The 24,286-nt window shown below is 36.8% G+C and overlaps 1 protein-coding gene across 4 annotated transcripts in view; it reads left to right on the forward strand.

Annotated features, from left to right (window-relative positions):
* Positions 1–24,286, forward strand: part of LOC133526599 (alpha-tubulin N-acetyltransferase 1-like) — a 77,342-nt gene that overhangs the window by 27,964 nt on the left and 25,092 nt on the right. For 3 of the 4 annotated variants that reach the window (XM_061863291.1, XM_061863295.1, XM_061863300.1), the window contains exons 5-6: positions 1,195–1,279; positions 2,525–2,571. In XM_061863291.1, coding sequence (XP_061719275.1) covers positions 1,195–1,279; positions 2,525–2,571 — 132 coding nt within the window. Of the gene's footprint in view, positions 1–1,194; positions 1,280–2,524; positions 2,572–19,250; positions 23,464–24,286 lie in introns of those variants that run through there. The other variant, XM_061863306.1, reaches the window with a different exon arrangement.

Raw genomic sequence — 24,286 nt, forward strand, 5'->3', positions numbered from 1 at the left:
CTTTTTTCGAACCGTCAAAACGATTTGCCAATATAGAATTTATATGAAACACTAGCAAATGACGTCACGGTCAAGTTACTTACTCTTTATAGTTCTATACGATTAATAAAATAGAAATAGTGTCTAAAAATAACTGCTGTCTACGTTTCTCTATTAATGCTGAGGTGCTTTATTTCGTGCATGGTGTAAATTTATTTATTTTACAGTACATATGGTGCTACTTTATAGCACTAGTGCGAAAATTAGCATATTACGTTACTGTGTCGAATATTTAAAGGGCTATATGTACTGTAAAACGTTGTACGATACATTCGCAACTCGTGTCGATGTAAAACACTCCCTTCGGTCGTGTTTGAATTTATCGCCACTCGTTTCGAATTTCCTATTTTTCGCACTTGTGCGATAAAGTAGCACCATATGTACACGAGTTGCGAATTACCTATTCGCACATGTATCGTACAACGTTTTACAGTACATATGGCCCTTTAAATGTTCGACACAGTAACGTAATATGATAATTTTCGCACTAGTGCGATAAAGTAGCACCATATGTCCTGTAATAGTATATTACGATACAAGTGCGAAAAATAGGAAATTTGAAACGAGTGGCGATAAATTAAAAACACGACCGAAGGGAGTGTTTTAAATCGACACGAGTTGCGAATTACCTATTCGCACATGTATCGTACAACGTTTTACAGTACATATGGCCCTTTAAATGTTCGACACAGTAACGTAATATGCTAATTTTCGCACTAGTGCGATAAAGTATCACCATATGTACTGTAAATAATTATTAAATACAGTCAAGTACCCTATTGTTACATAGGAAAAGATACACAGCTAGAATATTTACAACATAACGACTTAATTAAATAAATAAATAAATATTATACGACATTATTACACAAATTGACTAAGTCCCACAGTAAGCTCAATAAGGCTTGTGTTGAGGGTACTTAGACAACGATATATATAATATATAAATATTTATAAATACTTAAATACATAGGAAACACCGATGACTCAGGAACAAATATCCATGCTCGTCTCACGAATATATGCCCTTACCAGGATTTGAACCCGGGACCATCACCTTCATAGGCAGGGTCACTACCCACTAGGCCAAACCGGTCGTCATTAATTGAAATTGTAACCTGAAAGTTTATTATATATTTAATATTTTTTCCGCAGTCAATCCGGTCGCAGCACGCCGTTGATGCCAACCGCGGCCGTGGGACGGTTCGCCGCTCGCAAACCACCGTCGTCCATTTCGGACGTAAGTACACCAACATAGCTCAACGAGGGGGGGTTTAGGGTCGGCAACGCGCATGTTACTCCGTAGTGCAGAGAGTTGCAGGCGTACATAGGCTACGGAGACTGCTTACCATCAGGCGGGCCGTATGCTTGTTTGCCACCGACGTAGTATACACCGTGTTTTTCTTTATTTGCGTCAATTTCGAGGGTGCATTCCTGAGCTTAAATTAAGTTACTTTCTCAAAGACACTGATATTCTAATTAACTCCCATTTCGGAGATAATCAATCATTATTTTTTATCTTATAAGGCCCTTACGAGCGTGTACACTTGCCTTAGGGCCTGTTTACTTATTGATTAGTGTTTAGTGCGAGTTCATACCTACATTTCCTACTAAACGTAAGTACTGTCTCGGACGATCGATGTTCGAACTTCGAAGTTTGGTTGAGTTAAATGTAATGCCCGTGTTACAACAACGCTATATGCGACATTTAGTTTTAGTCAAACGTACTTAGAGATACCCCGAAGTTAACCGAATTCAATAAAAACACGGTGTATATAAAAAAAAAAACACTCTGTCAGTCCCACATTTCACCTCTGGAGTTGCAGGCGTCCATAGGCCACGGTGACTGCTTACCATCAGACGGGCCGTATGCTTGCCACCGGCGTGGTATTAAAAAAAACATTACCACGGTTTGGAGTATTTTTTTTATTTGGTTTACCAACAACTGTTCACACCAGCACAGAAAGAAAATAATACGAGTACATACGAGCGTATTTAGTGGTATTCTAAGTGCAAGAATCACTTAAGGTGGTCTGATTTCCATAGAAAAAACGATTGCGTTTTATGAAGTCATTATACACTATTACTACATAAATATGTGCGCATCTATCTACTTTCGACTATTAGTTTGCGCTAAATTGATAGAAAAACTATGTTTCATACAGAAATCACGCGAAAAACGTTATATTTTGTCCATCAAAGTAACACCAAAATAACGTTTTTTTGCTTGGTTTCTGTATGAATTATTGCGTGGTTTCTGTAAATAATCTCAAAATAATTGAAAAACATTGTTTGTAACTCCGGGGTTAAGAATATAGCAAATTCGGGTCTTTAATTCCCTCCAGCCTGCGGCTGTATCCAAAATTTCACTTAACCCCCCCTCGTTGCGCAATATACTTCAGCGTTCTTACTTCTGTTTAGTAACAAAATGTATGAACTTGCACTTATTGCTTGTTATAATATCAAGTATCAATTTAAATTTTAGATCATCCACGGGGGTATGGACCACAGGTTCCTCGAGATGAATAATGGGTATGTATCTGTCTTACAGGATGTGTCCCACCATGGGGCTTTAAATGCGGGACATGTTTCTACTCTCTAAATCGAGCTACTTTTATTATGGGACCAACCCCATTTTTTTTTACTATTTCATACATTTTGGCTGATCAAATATCGATGTTTCTATGGAATTTTTATTCCCGTTTCGGGGTTGGTGTCGGTGGTTGGATTAGAATCGAACCCTGAATTCAAAGCCCCATGAACCCATGATGGGAGACTCCGTATACATTAACGGTAATTATAAGTTTTCATTGGGTGCACGCGGTTTTTACTAACGCTTGTTCATGGTTATGGATGGTAAAGCTCTGGTTTCCTAGGATACCGGTGCCGTCATATAGTGACTCCATACAAAATACTACATCATCCATATATTTTGTATGACGCTTTCCAAACAGATTTTCGTATAAATTGCCCCAACTGTTGCTGTCTTTATTGCACATGTGACATTGAGAACCGGCATTATGGGTGGGACAGCGATATAATTGGGCATATTACGCGAAACTCTGCATAGGGGGCGCCACTACCACAATCCATCACAATTTGAGGGTCCCGCGAAACATGAAAATAGAAATTTCGTTATCTAACCTCTCTATCACTCTTGCATATTCGAGCGATGAAGAGGCAGATAACTAAATTTCGATTATCGCGTTTCCCAGTAGGGCATTTGTAAACAAACGGCCTTGATGCATCAATGTCACATTTAATTATCTGTGAAAACTTATCAAAAAACAGTTCAAGGCACAGTATAAGTTACTCTATGGTCTATGAAAGGTGCTAGTACTGCACTCTGGCGGCAGAACTTAGCAGTTAGAGATAGAAACAGGAGCCAATGAACGAAAATCTATCTGGAAAGCGTCTCTGCTTTAGTAATTAAATTGTCAAACGTTAACTTTTCACAGTTGATATTCGAAGCACTATAAATTCGTCTAGACTTTACACATTTAACACATAATCCATTCAATGATTCTTTGGCTTTTTTTGCTTTGTGTATTTAACACGCACACACACACACACACACACACACACACACACACACACACACACACACACAGACACGCACACACACTGATTTTATTTGTTGTAGTTCAATGCTTGAAGCATGACCTTTTGGATTTGGGACCGTGCATGATGGCACCGTTGCTAAGCGTTCGCAACGTTGTAGGCGTTGTCATAATCGTATAATGAGCGCAACAAAAGATTATTACACTTAATGTGCGGAATCTTTTCGTTTTTAATGTAAAACCACTTGGTTTTGGCTTTACTGAAAAAAGTAAGAATCGTCTGCGTATTTTATATCATTCGGTTTTTTTCTTCGTTGTTTCGTTACAAATACAATGAAATAATTTATATTCCATTATGTTTTGATGGCGCACTTCGTGTTCCTGGAGATGCGTATGATCCTTGCAAGTATAAAAACTTTACCCTTCTTCACAGGTTTTAATCAATAAATTGTATGTTAAAAATTATTTTCTCCTGCTACACCTTTGGTTTAACGCCCCGGTACAATGTAAACATCCAAGCAAAACTCCGTGTTGACGTAGACTATTTACAATTTTTAGCCGTTACGTTGGTAAGCCTGGAATACTATATGATATAAAAGGCAAATTTCTAGCTCGGTGTTGAAAATATATAAAATTTACTATTACTGTTTGCCACACAACAGCTACTGTGACCCATTTTGTATCGTAAGCAAGGCTCTAAATGCCAGTTTAGTTCGGATTTACTTCGAACATTCATAAGAACGCGAACGTTTTAAATATATTGTAACCTGAATAAACCGGTTTATTAGGAGAGCGACGAGACGGCCGGCCCTTGTGCCGCGTAAACAAAGACACCGATATAGGTAGAAACCGGTTTTTATTGTTCTCAAACCGGTTAATTTCACAAGAACTTTATGGAAATGTTCTCCTAAAAACCGGTTTAATAATAAGGGTTTAACGAACGGAAGCAAATTAAAAGGTTTTGCTCCAAGTACATGATATCGGTTTGGAAGTTTAACCGGTTCCCGAGCCTTGATCGTTAGTACGATTTTAAAGCTGGAAACTACAAAAATAACTGAGAAGCATGGGAATTGATTGAACTGCCGGACTTGCCGTTTTTGGCCACATCAAGCGCTGCAATCGTTTCTGCTTCCCCCACAACCCGCTTTGCACGCAGCCAATATCGCAATCTTGCTTTGTACATTATTTTTTCTTGCCACAGCGCGATTTTATAATGTTACAATTTTCGTGGTTTAAATCAAGCTAGTTTCTTTTAATGACCAGTACCCCTAGTGTAAATTTAATCGACATCATAACGTGACGAACGCGTTTGCGTTAAGTCTCATTTTGTATAGGATTTTGAGTATCCAAAACGTCCCGCTTGGCGCGCTCTTTCTAAATCCAATACAAAATGAGATTAAACGCAAATGCGTACGTCACGTTTCGAAATCGAATTTATTTACACTAGGGGTACAGGTCATCAGACATTGCTCTGAAGCCGTTTCGATGTATCGAAAATATGGAAAGTGCGATATTATATGGAAATATGGCGTTTATGTACATAGTTGTTATACATTTTTTTTTTAAATAAAATGTAAGGAATGGAATGGTACATTATTTTTATCCTTTATTGATGTTATTAAAAAACGTAAATTTAGAAAAATTCGAATTCTTGTTTTTATTTATTGTGACAAATTGCCCATTTTATTGTGACAAATTGCTCATTTTCTATCAGGGATCGGAAACCGGTATTTTTTGTATGGGAACGAAAACGGTATTTTTTCGTTCTTTGTTAATTATTTCATTTCTAATTGGGCAATCTAATAATACGAAGTCGTTATCTAAAAACACAACCGAGTCCTATATTTGGAGTATAAAATAAACCGAAATATATCGAGGGCTTCAGGCCAAAGGGGCGTATACGCAAAAATGCCATTTTTCGTTTTTAACGGCATCGTATTCGTCTTGTAACAATACGTAATCACATTTTTTTTCATAATTTTATCATAACAATTAGTTAATTAAATAATTAAAAAATCATTTGGCTTATAACTGACAGTCATCATTTAATGTCGTTCCAAAAAGGCGTACTGAAGGCGTATAAGTGATATTTTCATTCAGTCCCCAATATTCATCGGAGTATAAAGGCGTACGTACATACTTCTCTCACGTGACAGTGCGAACCACGAAATAGTGTCACGCTATATAGGCGTACATACATACGACCATAAACTTTTACCAACTATCCCCAAAGTGCGTCGCGGCAAAGAGGCGTATGAACATACGACCGTACAAAAATTACGTTGGCCTTCAAATAATGCCGGGCCAAAGGGGCGCGGAGACAGCGTCCTTGATTGCCGCATATTGCTATCCCTTTCTGTCAAGCGGGTAAGCGCACTGGGACCGCCTGTCTCTCAGTCAGTGTCTAGTGCATTACAGAATGGTGTGCATCTAGTGCCAATAATAACAATGAAGTGGAGCGCTCTGATGCTGATGGCTCTGCTCTGGTCATTTAAGAATGACGTGGGCGGCTGTCTCCTCTGCCTCCATGTACGCTCTGCAGATGGGGCTATCTGTAGCACGTAGGGTTAGTATGTGTTTGTTTAGTGGGGCGGGGCCGGTTATGGCCCCAGTCAAAAGCCGGAGCTGTGGCCTCTTCAGCTGTCTCAGCCTCCTCGACAAACCGGGGTCGATTGTCGGGAGGGCTTCCTTCGCCTGCCTGCACGTGCCTAGGTTAGACCAGTACTGTTGGTGTTTTACCTTGGTGTTGTGTCGCAGCATGTTCCGGAGCCAGGCATAAGGCAGAGGTATAATTGGCTCCGGTCCTGCCACCCTCAGTTCCGAACCTCCTCTCGCCAATATGTCGGCCGCATCGTTCCATTCGCATTGATCCACTGCAGAGTTACGCTGGTGGTGGTGCTCACCTCTGACAGAGCTTTGTGGCATTCGTAGATTAGCCCTGAGGTCAAAGTATAACTTTGCAGAGCTTGTAGTACTGACCGATGGGGATGGGGTAGTCCAATACTTTCCTTGAGGCGATTGCGTGTGCTGCCATTATGATGCCCATATATTATGCCTGGAAGACTGTGTTGTGGGCACCTAGTGGTGTTGAGATATGTATGTTTAGGTCCTCTGAGAATACTCCAGCGCCATTGCCTGACCTTGTCTTTGTTCCATCCGTGAAGATTCTCAGCTCTCTTGGGTTGAGCCCTTCACGAGATACAGTTATGTATCTTGTATTTCTTGTCGAAGACGAATTGTCTGGGTATCCTGTCAGTCACCGCTTCTATTAGCGGTTCCTTACCTATCGCCTCGTAGAGGATCTCGGTGTGTGGTACCCTAGGTGGTCTCCAGAGATTAGATTTTTTGAGACGTACCGCCGTAGCCTAGCGCTTCCTGTTGTATAAAGAGGTACAGCGGCGGCAGGCCCAGTAAGGCTTCCAGGGCCGTGGTTTGTATTGTCCTCATGCAGCCCGTGGTCGCCATACAGGCCAACCTCTGGAGTCGTTGTAGTTTAGCTTCAACTATGGATAGTTTGGTGCGTGGCCACCAAACTACCTTAGCTTATTATTGGTCGTATGGCTGCCTGGTAAAGCCATAGAGTTATCTTTGGGGTTAGCCCCTAGGTTCTACCCACCATTTTACGACATTGCCAGAATACGACTGTGGCTTTGTCAATTTTGCCGTTTAGGTGATTGCTTCAATTCAAATTGCTGTCAAGTATTACCCCTTAATAGTTTACCTCAGCAGATAGTTGGAGTTCAGTGTCGAACAGTTTGGGAAGGCGGAAGTTTCCCAAGTTGCGTTTGTTGGTGAACATAACCAGCTCAGTTTTGTTAGGATTGACTGAGAGTTCGTTGTTACAATCATTTGCAGTTGCATGATTGCCGCTCGTCAGTATAACTATGTCGTCAGCATCGCCGATTGTGTAATAGTGATTATTGTTTAGTGTGATGATCAGGTCATTCACCACAAGGTTCTATAGTAGTAGTGGCGATAGGACTCCTCCTTGGGGGCATCCTTTTGCTATTAATGCCTGCTGTGTTTCGCCCGTCCCGAGTTTGATGGTTCATTGGCTCAACATGTTGTTTATCCATTCTGTCATAACTGCATTCGCGCCATGTCTTACCAGTGCTGCTGTAATGCTGCTGACCAGGTTCAGCCTGTCGAAAGCCCCTTCTATATCTACGAAGGTTCCTAAGCACATGGATCTGTTTTTGATCGCCACCTCAATTTTACTTACATGCATGAAGTGCTGATTCTGTAGATTTGCCAGGTTTGTAGGCATGTTAGTTTGGATGCAAGGGCACATGAATTAGCACCCTCTCTCTAAGGTACCTGTCACACAACCTCTCTAATGTTTTCAACATGAAAGAGGTCAGGCTGATGGGCCTGAAGGATTTGGGGTCCGAGTAGTCGCTTTTACTTGGTTTCGGTATGAAGATAAGGTCAAGACCTCCCTCCATTGCTTCGGCACGTACCTATGAGCCAGACAGGCGCGCAGAACGATGGTCACCTTCAGAGTGAGATGCTTCCCGCCCCATTTAAGAAGCGTAAGGAAGATCCCATCCATTCCTGGAGATTTGAATGAGTCAAAGCTGTTTAAGGCCCACTGCGTGTGCTGCGGGCTGATTACCTCATATGTCTGTAGCCACTCGTCCTCCGTCGGGGTGGTTGTAATTCTTAAGTGTAACATTCCTCTGTTATAATTTGATGGAGACGTAAGTGGGTTAAGTTGTTAGCTAAACTACTTTTAGGTTTATTAGTAGAGAAGGTTTAATATTGTTTCTTTTTATGAAATGACGATAAATGATGTCGTATTTATTTGTTTAGAAGTTTTTAATAATATTTTATTGTTTAAGATAGTTATAATTTTGTTACCAGTGGTACCATTAAAGAAGGAGTAATGTTTATTGTATAAATACAAGTTTTGATACGTTTTAACCTTTTGTTCTAGTTAATGCACTCTAAATTTAATCGTTTGATTGTTTCTTGACTGCTTTTTTAGTAAAGCTGTCATTGTGTTGTCTTAGCAATTTCTATGCATCCTTTACTACCGATTTCAATTCTTTTCTGTAAAATCGTTCTGTACTACTCGACTTTTGAGTGACTACCATTTACCTAATACTATCACAAATAGTAAAAATGATCTTATTGGAATTCAGTTAAGTCAGTTTTCTTAAGTAAGCCCACACGTTTTAACGCTAACTCCCACCGAACGGCTAAACGACTGCTATTATAGGCAAAAATCCGAGTAAGCGGCGTGATTGTCTTTTGAAACACTTCTTCTTATCGTGTGGGTTGTAAGATTCTTCTTCTTCTTCTTCAGGTACCATATCCTCAACGGATGTCGGCTACCACAGTCCGGAACTCTTCTCTATTTGCAGTCTTTCTGCCCAGCGAGGCAGCGTCCATTCCCGTTCAACTCCTAAGGTTATCCATCCATGTAGTTTTTCTTTTCCCTCTGCTTCTTTTCCCTTCGATTTTTCCCTCTATTATCACCAACGACTTTACACCGTGCCTTCCGAAGCACAGAATCATCTTACTTTTCGGACAATCAGGTGATTCAGCCTGCAATGTCCTAGCTAAACCGGGAATAGTCTCACAAAGTCACAAAGCGACTTTTGCTTGACAGTGTCCCCACCGGGATTAGAACCCAGAACCTCCGAATCGAGAGACAACCGCTCTAACCACTAGACCACGGAGGCTATTGAAACACTGAAATGCTCAAAGTGACTATTCAAAACAGTTACTTACCCAATCGGTAACCAGCTCGAGTCGACATTGCTTAATCTCGTGGACAGTTGTGACACTATCAAAACCATCAGGAATCATTTTAATGGTAAAATCTAGATGAACTTATGAACATTTACTCACAATATAATTTGGCGCCCTATTATACGACCACAAATAAAGGATACTTACACGATAGATTCGTCAGCCCAGACGGGCGTATAAAAATCAGAAAAAATAGAAGAAACTACACAATGATGACTAAATTACTGTAAAATTAAAGTATTTCGAATTATTAACAGTATTTCCACCTTTCATGATTAAATTATCGAATAGAAAAAAAATATGAATTATACGACCATAAATCTCAAGTATTTTTCAAAAAATTTCAACCTAAATTTCGGAAATTTTTGTCGTGGTAAAGAGGCGTAACTACATAATTACTGCTTTTTAGAATAGGTAGAACGAAACTAGGCATGACACATGAAAAAGATAGTAATTTAAATACCCTATGCAAAATTGTAGAACAATCGGTACATTGTAACAAAAGTTATTCAGTTTTTTGTGTCTCCTGAAAAGTAGGGTTCTTGCTTATACGCCCCTTTAGCATGAAGCCCTCGATATGTTTATTTCAGAGTTCCGATCCCTGTTTTCTATCTATTTAACTAGATTTATTTAAAAAATTCAACATGTGTCAAATACCCTATTTTTTTTGCATCGATCGGTAGAAGCTACAAGCTGGTTCTAGTTTCAAAAAGTTACAATTCTACTCTTGTACATTTTCAACTATACCTTTTGCATACAATGGTGGTCCATATGAAAGTTTATTTTTATACAGGGTGAAATTGTTATGTTTGACGCGCTGAGGGGTAAATATGTGGGTTCACACAGCTTTTACTCTGGGGCCAAGCTCGGAATCGAAAACTGCTATTACATGAAAACATTGACGTCTGATTCACCAAAATGTACGTTTAGTCTCATTTTGTATTGAATTTCGAAAGAGCGCGCCAAGCGGGACGTTTTGGAAACTCAAAATCCTATACAAAATGAGACTTAACGCAAACGCGTTCGTCACGTTATGATGTCGATCAAAGTTACACTAGGGGTACAGAGATCGGCGGGGGTGAGCTGTTTTTACTTCATTAACGTCATGTAGCTGTGTCTTGTTGATGTTAATATGGATATGGAGTATCCATATATAAATATTAAAAAAAGACAAGACTGAAATGATTAAACTAAAATTAAAATTCATTATAAAACGAGTGCTAAGCTTTTTATTTATTTTGTAATAAATAACTATAAGTTTTCCTATATTTAAAGAGTATTATTTGAGCTTTATTTGTATATAGAAAAAGATCTTTCTACATCCACTGATGTGAGTGAAGTGAAATGGATATACAATAATAATCATATTATCTAAGGAAGCTTGCTTTAATACTAGATGAAACTTTTATCTCACTTAAGCAGAAAGCTGTGTAAAATAGAATCACATTCCGTAGGTTTTGATTGCGACGTGACGTGAAGGCAGCCGAAATAAAATAATTTAATTAGTTTATAATTATTAATTACACATGGGGCAGTTACCATTAAATGACAAGGTATAGATAGATAGATAGATAAAATCTTTATTCAACCACAACTTACATGCTTTGTGACACAAACAAATAACAAGAGAGAAAGAAAATTGACAAGAGACAAAGAAAAAGTAACATACAGTTTGACACTAATATCAATAATTACGTCAACAATCAAATGTATTACGTGTCTTATTTTTAGATTAATAGAGATATTAGTAGAGGGTCATGTGTTGTGGTAAAGAATAGGCGCTGACTCAGCATAAATGCTGCGGAGACCACAGCGCTGATCTTCCGTCAGAACCTTAATATATCCAAACTTTTATCTCACTTAAGCAGAAAGCTGTGTAAAATAGATTAATCACATTCCATAGGTTTTGATTGCGACGTGACGTGAAGGCAGCCGAAATAAAATAATTTAATTAAATTTACAATTTTATTTCAAAGTGCGTCGTAGAAAAAGTATTGTATGCAACGTCGTTTAACTGAGTCAAAAAATAAATACAAATAAATACAAGTAAATAATTTAATTAGTTTATAATTATTAATTACACATGGGGCAGTTACCATTAAATGACAAGGTATGTCCATGTTATGCAAAAACTGAATACAGCTCACCCCCGCCGATCTCTGCTGGTGACGTCACGATGTATTGCCATTTTGTTAGGAGCTTCAGTAAACTGCGATTGTCAGATTTTGACTATCATTTGTGTTTTTGTATTGCTTTAACGCATTGGGTCTTATATTATATTATAGACCTTTGATCCTAAAAACAAACTAGAGACTCTGGAGTAAATTTATTCCATAGCGTGACTTATTTTGTATGGGATTTTGAGTTTCCAAAACGTCTCGCTTGGCGCGCTATTTCTTAATCTCATACAAAATGAGACTTAACGCAAACGTACGTCACATCGCGATATCGAATAAATGTACACTAGGGGCTCTGATCGATTGATACCATTATTTAAAAATTGTCAACTAGTCTAATTCATAAATGTATGCACATTCCTGTGTTTTTATTAATGCTTTGCTATACTCGGTATTGATAATATTTTTATATCCCAAGCTTTTATGCTTATTATGAGTTTTTTTTTTAAAGTTATTGTTTAATTTAATTTCCGTTCATTTCATTTTAATTTTCAGTTATAACTAATTTTACCCAAGATGGCGCTGAGGCAGTGATGGCAAAACTACGTTTTGTAGAACAAAATTAATTATTAATAGAACTTCTTTTGTAGATCTAAATAGATTGTTTTATAGCAAGTAAGGCTTTGTCACGAATTTTTTACTTAAATTATTTAAAATTGGGCTAATTTATTGTAGTTACGCTAAATTATGATTGAGTTTATATTATTGGGCTTTAGCGATATGTGGCTTTCCATTAGAGAAGGGGCTTTATTATCCATGTGTATAAGGACCCTTTGTAGAAATCTACATATGTTTAATTTGCCAAAACTTTCGCCTTAAGATAGCTTTGCTGAAATGAAGATATGGCTAAATTATATTTACGATGTGAGAAATATTTATTGGCATTTTTCAACAATAATCACTCCCGATTACGGGAAGTCAAAAACATAATTCTTGACGACCGGTCTGCCCTAATGGGTAGTGACCCTGCCTATGAAGCCGATGGTCCCGGGTAGGGTTTCTGGTTTCTCGACCTTTTTTATTTCTCGAGGCACGGGAATTCTCGACCAGGATGTCTCGAGTTTCTCGAGAAGTTTTGAACGTCTCAAAATACATGATGTTATTTTCATTTTTTTTTTTCTTTAACACAAATTTGATGCATAGGAGTCATAGGTGAGATCAATAATTATACAAATGAGATGAAATGGTAATTTTTTTATTACCATAAACTGCACTTAATAATCAAAAATTCAACAAAAAAAAAACTATAGGTGCAGGCGCCGGTGATGTAATATGCTATAGTGTATTTCTTTAGGTATTCAACAAAATGTATACAAATCACAATATGGTGTTTTATTGGGAAAGAATATTCGAGTGAATCAATTTAACTCTATGTGACAAACTTACAGAAGATTTACAACGTAATATATTTACTCAGCGTAACAATAAACTTGCTAAAATCGTGCTAGTTTGCCAATAGGAATATATCGGTATTATTTAATTTATTAAGAGTAAATTAATTTGATTATATTTGTTATTAATATCTGTAATTCGGCTTTTAGCATAATAAATAAGATAAGCGATCTAATGAGGCGTCGTTTTTTTTGAAAAACACGTTAGAAAAATAAGTCGAGGCAAATATGGAACAATTATAAATCATATACGATTACTTAAATTATTTTCCTTTCATAAGTAATAGTTACTATTGTTTTATGCGTTTTCAAAAAAAGACGCGTCAAGATTGTTTACCTTTTTCTAATGCGCAAGGAAGCATAGTAATGAACCTTGAACGAGACGAATTCTTTAGACATTTGAGGGTAGTAGTTCAAAAGTTATATTATAAGAAAATCTGTTGAAGCCAGAACGATAGGGGACGGATCAAGGCAGTTTATTATTTGGTTGGTTAACTAATAAATGTTTAAGTGCCTGAAAATGTAAAAAAAAAAACATTGTTTACATTTATTTAACTACCTAAAGTAAATACACTATACACTCGCGTGCAAAAGTATTGCATCACTTTGCATTTTTTCAACTGCACCCAATATATTTGTAAGCCGGTTTAATTTTTTATGTGATCATGTTCCTTGAAGTTTTAGATTTGTGAAAAACAAAATAATATGGAAACCGGCCCAGTATTTTTCAAGTTATCGGCAAGTTATTTCTTTTTACTATAACAAGAGATGTATTTCTCGAGGCATTGATATTTTTTTTTCCGCCTCGGTGAAGGACGAATTTCTCGAGATTTGCCGCCTCGAGAATTCTCGAGCAGAAATCCTAGTCCCGGGTTAGATTCTCGATAAGGACTTATATTTGTGGTGAGCACAGGTATTCGTTCCTGTCATGGGTGTTTTCCATGTATTTAAGTATTTATAAATATTCATATATTACATATATCGTTGTCTAAGTACCCTCAACACAAGCCTATTGAGCTTATTGTCGGACTTAGTCAATTTGTGTGACAATATCAAACAACTGTATATTGTAATAATTGGTTTCATTAATACCAAATTTTTGTAAATAACGTAAAATAAAACGTTTATTATTAATTATATTATAATTCAACTAGAGGTTTTTACCTCAGGGTATTTGTTCTATAATAATAGTTACACATTAATGTTTTGTTATAAAGATTATTTGTAATTAGAGATGCAGTCGCTCACATTCTTTTTTTCTGTAGACATTTTATTATTTTGCTTGAATCCAAACTTATTGTTTTCTATACACTGTGATAGTCTAACCGGACAACATGGCGGCAACAAATGAAAATGTCTGCTACCTGACTATAGTTGGTTGAAGTAAAATAAAATACAGGGTATTTTGTAACGTCTGACCATATGGTCAGTATGGTGGGTTAGAGTATTCTAAGGAGTTGATTTGTAGGTCACACGAAACCACTTTGACTATTAACCCTTCTTTGCGTGATTTACTTTTTTTTTAAATTAATCAGCATAATCTTAGCTGACCTCCACATTACGGTAAAAATATAAGATAAGATTTACGAAATATGTCTATTTTTTAATATGATGGTAACTTCCATCATTATGCAAACGCTGACAAACGTTTAGTACAGTCAGCATCAATAGTAGCGGATGAAACAACGCGCCAAAAGTATCTGATATTCCGTATAACTTTTCCAAATATAGATAAATCTATGAAATTTACGTTCAAAAGTATATCTTTTACGATCTTAATTATTCTACATATAGAACCATCGCATTTTGTGACGCTGTTACAGACTGGTAGATACTTTTGACACCTTGTTTGATCCGCTATTTATTCTTATTTATTTTATACAAGAGTTACAAAATATTTATTCTACGTGATATTTCAGGAAACAGTTTATTACTTTTATTAAGACAGTACCTGGGCGACCGAGCTTTGCTCGGTTATAACTATTTATTGTAATATGGTGGTGTATAGGTGATAATCTTAACTACATTTTTTTACAAAAATTAAACTTGTCTAAAACAATAAAAATTAAAAAATTATATATAAACTTGAACATATAAAAAAAAGTCACCGGGCGAGATTTGAACCCGTAACACTCGTTTAGCAGTCCGCGTCTTAACCCGCTGAACCAGATGGACAGTGGCGGGCAACACGAAATTAGCGTGTTAACCATATTCTGCGTCGAAAAAAAAACGCATGAAAACTCGAAAACACGCGTTTTCCCAAACATAAGACTAATCTAGATAGATTGTATACCCCCAAAAACCCCCATATACCAAATTTCAGCGAAATCGTTAGAGCCGTTTCCGAGATCACAGAAATATATATATACAAGAATTGCTCGTTTAAAGGTATAAGATTTTACACGGCACTTTAACATAGATCACACTTGGTCATTACTAATAAATAATTCGCCATACTTTACGAGTGAAGTTGTTGCATAATGATGGAAATTTCCCTCACATACTCTCGAGTTTCCAATATCGAAAATGAATGCACTAAAAGTAACATAATATTAAATTACATACCGGATACATATGAATTATTCCGCAAATATCAATATTTTCGAAGTGCTATCGTTCAGAATACAAAGTACAAGGTCAACAGTTTTCGTAAATGGCACGAAACGGCGAGCCCGCAAAAAAATTAAAGAAGTCAAAATTCTTTTCTTTTTTTATCAACACAACTACGTTCCATTTCACGCTGTACTGTTGTTGAAACATGAGTCTTAAAAAATGTCAATCACCCGCAAAACTACCTTTAATTAATAGGACAATGTTATGGTGAAAAATTCCATCACCATGCAAAGAAGGGTTAAGACAGCGAAATCGCGAAAAGGGGTCATCCATTAATTACATCACACGAATTTCTAGGTTTTTTGACCCCTCCTCCCCCTCTGCTTGTCACATTTGGCCAACCCTATACTTTTGATAAAAGAAATATAAGTAACACAAAACAGATTAGGAAAGAAAATATAACGAACATTCGATCAAAAAATTGGTTATTTAACTTTGCAACGAATAAAAAATCTAACAATAAAATCGATTACTGATGTTAAAGTGACGTCACAAAGTATGTGACTCCCCTCTCCCCCTTGTCACAACATGTCACATTTTCTTGACCCCCTCCCTCCCCCTAAACGTGTGATGTAATTAATGGATGACCCCAAAAAAGTCTGCAGTTTGCAAAAATTCGAGAGAGTGGATTTTTTGCGTTTGGGGTAGGCTCCACGGTACAAGTTGTTTAGTATGACCTATTATATTCATCCCTCAGAATACCATACGGTCAGAAATAACAGAATCACTCTGTATTTGTCCCGAACAGTATTTGGAGAACCATATTTTGTGATAAAGCCATATTTATCTAGTAAGACTATTTCTAGACAATATCCTTGTTTGCTAAGTACCTTTATCATTTATGGTAGGTATGTATTAGGGTCTCAGGTCTCACCTTATGTGTTGATAAAATATTTGCCTAAGTTTTTTTAGCTGGGCACCCTGCGGTGGCAGCATCGTTTTATTTTTATCACTTGTCACTATTCCCGTCACTATCTCGCTTACATTACTTGTTAGAACGTGACAGGCATGGTGACAAATGATAAAGAGCCGACTTAGCCCTACTGATCCGGTTAGCCAATTTTGTCTGCGGTTAATCGTCCATGAAATTACAAAAAACCTTCAAAATCCTGTGAAATCACGAAAACTCCTAAATATCTCAATTACTGGTTTTAATTTTTTTCAGGCAAATATATTTTTTTTCTTCCTAGCGTTGTCCCGGCATATTGCCACGGCTCAAGGGAGCTTGGGGTCCGCTTTGACAACTAATCCCAAGATTTGGCGTAGGCACTAGTTTTTACGAAAGCGACTGCCATCTGACCTTCCAACCCATAGGGTAAAATTAGGCCTTGTTGGGATTAGTCCGGTTTCCTCACGATGTTTTCCTTCACCGAAAAGCGACTGGTAAATATCAAATAACATTTCGTACATAAGTTCCGAAAAACTCATTGGTACGAGCCGGGGTTTGAACCCGCGACCTCCGGATTGCAAGTCGCACGCTCTTACCGCTAGGCCGCCAGCGCTTTTTCTAAATATAAGAATAAAAAATGACAATCGAATGTCAGTCTTATTTATTAAAGATAGAACACAAGTTTCAAGTGTCGTATGTGGGAAATATATCTCCCTCAGCCTGGTAAAGCGATTTACACCGATTATTGATTAATTTGTTAGTTAATGAAAACAATAAAAAACATGCCGGGTATAACACACTCAGTAGGGCTAAGATGGTCGGCTCTTTATCATTTGTCACCACGCCTGTCACGTTCTAACAAGTATGTAAGTGCGAAAGTGACGCATAACATGACAAGTGATAAAAATGCGACCATGATACCATAGCAAGCCGCACTGTGGGCTAAAATTCGGCTTCCATTGGCATAGAAGGGAGAATCAACTGTTTAGCGTCACTCGTTGCCATGGTTACGATTAGTTGTCCAGGGGACAAAAGTTCATTGAAATACTGATTTTATGCTACTTAAATGTATCAAACTTGTGTTTTTGTGGTCGTTATAACCAATGTCCATAATGGGCCCCCTACTAAGCATGTTAATAGAACGGTATACAACGTCTCTTCAAACAAACTGTGCCACTGTTTTCCCTTGGACAACGGGACAGGATAACAAAACAAAAAAAGTTGATTCACCCAGAAACCAAAGTTGTTATTTTCAATTTTATTGTTGAAATTTACGTGACGGAAATATGTAGTATGCCAAAAAATCACAAATAATTCTTAGTATGGACATCTGAGAGGATATTATGGTTTGTTGTACGGTTTTTGATATAAATTGATTTTTCGCTCCTGCTCCATAGATTTTATTCGAAAAAAATATCATAACTCGATACTCTTTATGCCAAATTATCCCAAATTCAAAAGTTACCATAACAATGTTCGGTAAAATCTATTTCAATCAAAATAAAACTTTGGTTTCCATGTCAATGGTAGCCCAATTTCAGCCCACAGTTGGACGTAGCTGTACCAGGGATTATATGTCACTCCGTTTGCAGTGTCAGTCTGAGAATCGCCTAGACTCTGATCATGCTAAGCCATAGTTTACCTAGCACTTGGCATGAAAACTTAGCGTGGTCCGACTCTAACACTTTTTATGTATAACTCACACTTCATGTACTACTAAGAAAAAGATTTCGGTCTAATGCAAATCATCCATATTATACTAATTTCATCCGGTCAACAAAAACTACAATAATGTATACATATAATTGCTACTCACTGTACTTTCATTCATGGAATACTTAATAACTGATCAAATACATTTTAATGTACTAAAAATATTTATTTAACAATGTTCAATACAATTAACATTTCATATTGACTTAGTGTAAATCTGGAGGCATACGTATCAAGTTTTCTGTAAAATCGTAATTTATAATACGAGTCTCCATACAATTCAATTAATTCGTCATTTATTCCATTAGTTCTTATATAAAAATACCAGAGTCAACGTTAGTGATGTGAAAAAATGACGCAGTTTTTTATGACTGCGTCATGTCTTATAATGACCGTAATAATAATAGTTACACTTACAAAATATACAAAATAATGTAACTGCGTATAATTAATAAAGATAGTAAAATTCTTGAATGGAATAAATATAATAGTAAAATCGAGAAGAGAAAATAAACCATGTAAAAATACAAGAATCAATGTTAGTGATGTGAAAAAATGACGCAGTTTTTATGACTGCGTCATGTCTTATAATGACCGTAATAATAATAGTTACACTTACAAAATATACAAAATAATGTAACTGCGTATAATTAACAAAGATAGTAAAATTCTTGAATGGAATAAATATAATAGTAAAATCGAGAAGAGAAAATAAACCAAGAGCATTATATTTATCTTCGGTCTTTTGAATTCATCTCTTACTGGGTGCAATGCAACCTATTAAAAGTGTGACCCGTACAAACGCGAATTTTAGAGGGTTCTACGAGCGTCTTTTTCGGAAAAATGGACTCAATGAAAGTGATACAAAAAAGAAAAACTATAAAGGATAAGCATGTGGATTTTATTTTATTCATTTGGCTCACAAAACAAGTTCACAATTGTAGGGATTACAATATTAACTTGCAGTTCAGATCTGGATAGCTCTAAACATGTGTGCACAGAAGGATAAAACATTTTAGTTAAAATATAATGCTAGAGGTATGTAATATCATTTATCATTGGACAAGGAATGTTCCATTGGCGGTTTTCATAACGTTCTATACCCGTACAGAACTCCTGAAGACACTGCAACACCAGTGGCTGAGCTTCCAAAAATACCAACCCCAGAGCCTGAGCCGGAGCCGGTACCAGAGCCTGAGCCGGAGCCGGTTCCAGAGCCTGAACCGGAGGTACCGGCTTCACCCAGCCCGGAGCGCCCGACCACATTACAGGTCGCTCCGGCGGTGTCCGCCGCGCCGTCTCCGGCAGGCTCGGCCGCCCCACGTCGTGACTCTCAACTCACCGATCAAGGGTACTTCGATGTCAAGTTTTACCACAATAAGCTGTGGTAATTACCTTGGGTGTTTTTTATGTCCATTCCTTTTTACTTCATACTGTTTTGTTGTTTGTGTTTGGATATTTAGATGTCTGATTTTGGACGCGGATTAAGATGTATTTTTTCATTGTGGAGCTTAAACTTAAAGAGGTTTTCTGTGAGAGCTTGTGTATCTGGATTTTTAGATGTCAGACAAACAGATTTCGGAAACTGATCACTTATAGAGATAGTCTTTCATCCCAAAACTCTTCCTATAAGGAATGAAATTTAGGGCATCGTTATTAGGGGACGTCTGAAGTAAGTGATAACATCGAATATCGTTGAGTCAGGACTGCCCCAATCAGTTTTCTCTTGGCGTTAGTTGGCAACAGTAATATAATAGTAAATTCTGAGCTTAAACACTTGTTTATTATTTACTACAAACCTATTGAAAAACTTTAAAAACCAATGAGCTTAACACAAGTTTAAGTAAAAATAACCAAGCTGACTTTTAATATCTTTTTTCTTCTTTGACACTTTCTTTTATATGATATTATATTTATTTATTTCATAATATTAAATTGCATTATAAATTATTGTAAAATATATAAGAATTAATATTATGATCGTCAAGAGTACATTATAAAATACAAGATAACAAACAATACAACACAGTATATTATAAGGTAAACAAGCCAAAAGATTTTTCCTTAACGATATCTTAATTAAGTACCTGGCCTATTGATGTTAGTGCGTCTACTAAGTAATGTCATATGTGGTTAGGTGATGAATGTCCTAGCGGCTCTTTTAAAAAAATATCTACATTACATTCAAATTATGCTGGGTGACGCATCGATTTTTTGTTTTATTATTTGCAGTCAGACCAATCTAAACTATTTTATTGTGTATTAATACGTATACGTTTATTTAATAATATGGATGTGCGTACAAAACATGTAGTTTGATTTTCAAATAGCTTGTATTTTACTTTATACGCAGTAAGCATTTAATCAATCGTTAATTTTTGATCAGACACTTTTATGCCTTTATTTTAGAATAAATTAATATCAGGAAGCTAACAGACAATGTGGAGAAGACCGTCGTAGGGCAAGAACTCTCGTATTCGTATACCTACTTACTTCGTTCAGACACAGTCTGAAAGAAAGAGCTTCGCTCCTGCTGCTCTACCGACCTTCTGTAAGTGGAGTATGCGTACAAACAAGAGTTAGAAGCGACGAAAGGGCTTGTAGACCCATACCTGATACACGGTCTTCTCCACGTTGACCTTAACTCAATAACATATTGATTTAAATCGTTCGGATACTGGTGAACCCACCGGATTTTTTGGATAAAGTGTAAGTCGTCAAATACTTAAAATTTCCTCATTAAACTTATATGCTTTGTTTTAAAAATTCGGCCGCCAAAGTAGGTGTTACATATCTGTAAATGTTTGAGTTGTGTGTTTGGAAAGGCTTGAGTTGTATAAGCACGAATGGATTAGTTCGAATAAAGGCTTTGTTAAATTTGTAACGGGTAATGAATCAGTTATATGTGGGACCTACAGCTCTATGTTATTATTACTTTTATATGACGCAAATTCTGTCATTAAATTTCAATGACAAAACGTACACGTGTTTATTAAAAATGACGCTGTTTGACTTGGAAATGTATACATTATTTATACTATTTTCTGTATTTTATAATTTGCTTAAAAGATTAATCATTAATTTAGCTCAACTAGTTTCCCTAAAAGTATGGCAATTGCATTATACTATCCGATTAATTCGTAAGTAACTAGCGAACAAAATGCTAAATTACATGGGATCACTTGCTTTATCTATAGTATTTTCTACTAGATTATTAAATCGGATTGAAATTAATTAAAATACACGTTGCACTGACAAGAAGCATTCCTTTTATACTCGTGAGATTGTAGATTGTTGAAATGAATATTGGTGTGTTATTGGATTTTATTGCCGAAAATTGGCAAGTATTTGATTGATTGCGGCACATTTTTTATACGTGTATTGTGGTTATTATTAACAAACATTAATTAGGTATAACAGTTTCTTTATTTATATAATTAGTCATTACTCATTATATGTTTACTATGTATTATTTTTTTGTCGTTTTGACGTTCACTGTGTCATTGTAGAGAATCTATCACTCAAAAGCAAAACTGGCTAAGTGACACGGATGGAAGGGCAAACAAAAATTTATAAGTATAAGAAGCAAAAAAACAGGATTATACCCGTGTGCAAGAATCCACAGAAATTGTATTCAATTTAACTATCAATTTGAATAATATTTTTTCATGAAACCAGTTTCTCGCTTCAATAAAATACAGTGTAATATTATTATTGTATCTCCTTGGATTTCACGGGCCTATAAATCCCGGTCTTTTGATAGGCTTGCTTGGGATAGAGATCCAACACGTAGAGGCCCATTGGAGAGATTTAATGTCATGTAGAACACCTGCTGGAACCCGTTCACAGGTGCAACAATAGATACCCATGAACTGGTCGCAGCAGGCATTGGGACTATTGTTGTAAAAGTGAACAGTAAAACGGTCTATGGATTGAAATTTGGGTGGACAATGAGACTGGGTTATTGCAAAGACGTCCGGACACTTGCCATAACAATGTTTTCATTAGTTATCGAGGCAGGCGGTGACTTGCCGCCCACTAGATGGGCCTCTGAAAATGCCGACCAGGAGCAACACCGGTGTGAGCGGCTCAGGGGTGTCGAGAGATGTACGCCGCTTTCTACCCAGTGGCTGATAACAGCCACTGTGCCAACTCGCGTCTTATGCAAGTTTTCACTTCCACCCCTGGAGCATTTAGCTCTAACGACTCCCCTCTGGACAGCCAATGAAGGCAAGCCAGAGCTGAGAGTCCTGCGGGTCCCCTTGGGGTCCACTCCGACCGACGGAGACCCTGACCGACTCTCGGGAACACTCGGGTCCGTGGGGTCGTTACTCCCCGACAGCTCGCCACAAGCTGCCCTGGGAGCTTATTATTATTATTACACTGTATTTTATTGAAGCGAGAAACTGGTTGGAACAATTTCTGTGGATTTTTGCACGCGGGTATAATCATGTTTTTTTTCTTCTTATACTGAGATTAACTATTAATTTTATATTATATATGTATTCCAAATGCTGCATTGGATTGTTATTTTAAGACGTAAACTAAAGTCAGCGTAGACTTAACTAGTACAGTCAACCGATTTGAATCCTAGGCCACTATAGAACCTTGTCGCTTTAACTACTCTATACATGACATGCATCACTCAATAAGCACTGTCGTAGAAGTCATTATGACATGGTTCTATAGTGGCCTAGGAATCAAATTGGTTGACTGTACATGCCATTGTATTTTGTGAGATCCTTATACCTATTCAAAACTTTGAAAATAGTGCAACACTACTAACGAATATCTTAAGGATTTTACAAGCCACGAATTGGTATTATACATACATCTAATTTCATATTCTTCGTAGTAAGATTTTTTGCATTACATTTTAAAGAATTATGAAACATGACGCATCCAAATTTGGATGCGTCATCATTTATAATTTTACATGAAATGAACTAATATTGGACAATATTTACTTCTGCGCTGACAATCGCACCAATTACTCATAAACCAAATAATAACTAAATTACTAGGTTAATTAATTTTAATATTATTAACAGTATTTAAACGGCAGCGGGCCCTCGGCTTCAGACTTAATAATAAGTGATGTCGTTCACTCTCATTATTTTAAGTATGCTAATAATTATTAAATAGTACGTTGATTACATTACAATGGCTAAGACTGGAGTGATAGAAATGCATTTTAAGCTATTATTTGAAATGTGTATTAATTATTGTTAGCGATCTGTTATTTTTTTATATAATTGTTTTGCTGGTATTACATTGTAATGAATATAAATCGTTTTAATACAATTAAATCGCTGAATTATAAAGTTTGTATTTTTAGTAGATGCCTATCCTCTAGCATACCTCTGACCCCACGGTCCTAATATGTATTAGTTGATGATTGTCTCGTTCGATTTTAAAACGAAACAAATACTTAGTGTATTCTATTTACAAAGTTTTATTTATACATGTGTGTTATTTTGTTAGTGTCAAATCTTGGAAGCTAAATCATAATAATAATCTGTTGATGGAGATTGGAGACAGGAGGTGACTATAGGAACTCTGTGATGCAACTGTGAAACAACGCAACCTAATTGTGTGTGCGGTTTTAGTTTGTCTCGATGAGTATTAGTTACCCGTGCTAAGAAAAGTAGTCGACTAAAGCTTGTACCACAATTGTTTTTTGCCAATAACTTTTTTCTTAGACCTTTTATTAAAATTTGACAGCCATTTTTTCTTGTATGGCGACCATCTATAGGATATTTCACAAATAGTAACTCCCAAGCATTCAGGTAAGAATTACATTTAAGTACTTAATAGTTGCACCAATGATCTTGGTGTATAGGTAAGTAGTGGTGTACAGCTACCACCAAAAATATCTGATACGTTCTTATTTGTAGCGCAATAAGAGCGCGTCTAATATTTTTTGCGGGTCTCGTGTAACATATTGCATGTGACTGTACCTACGTCACATTTTTGTATACGCGTGCCATGTGTTAAAAGGGTTTTTTTTTAACTACATATTTTTGCGCTGTGTTAACAGGAAAGGGAACGGCCGCTTCTTCATACAAACGTAGTCCCCATTTTCCTCCCATTTGCCTCCTCTTTTTTGTTACGGACGGCTAAAGAATGGAATGCGCTCCCGCCCTC

Source organism: Cydia pomonella, chromosome 1, assembly GCF_033807575.1.
Source record: "Cydia pomonella isolate Wapato2018A chromosome 1, ilCydPomo1, whole genome shotgun sequence".
Classification (NCBI taxonomy): domain Eukaryota; kingdom Metazoa; phylum Arthropoda; class Insecta; order Lepidoptera; family Tortricidae; genus Cydia; species Cydia pomonella.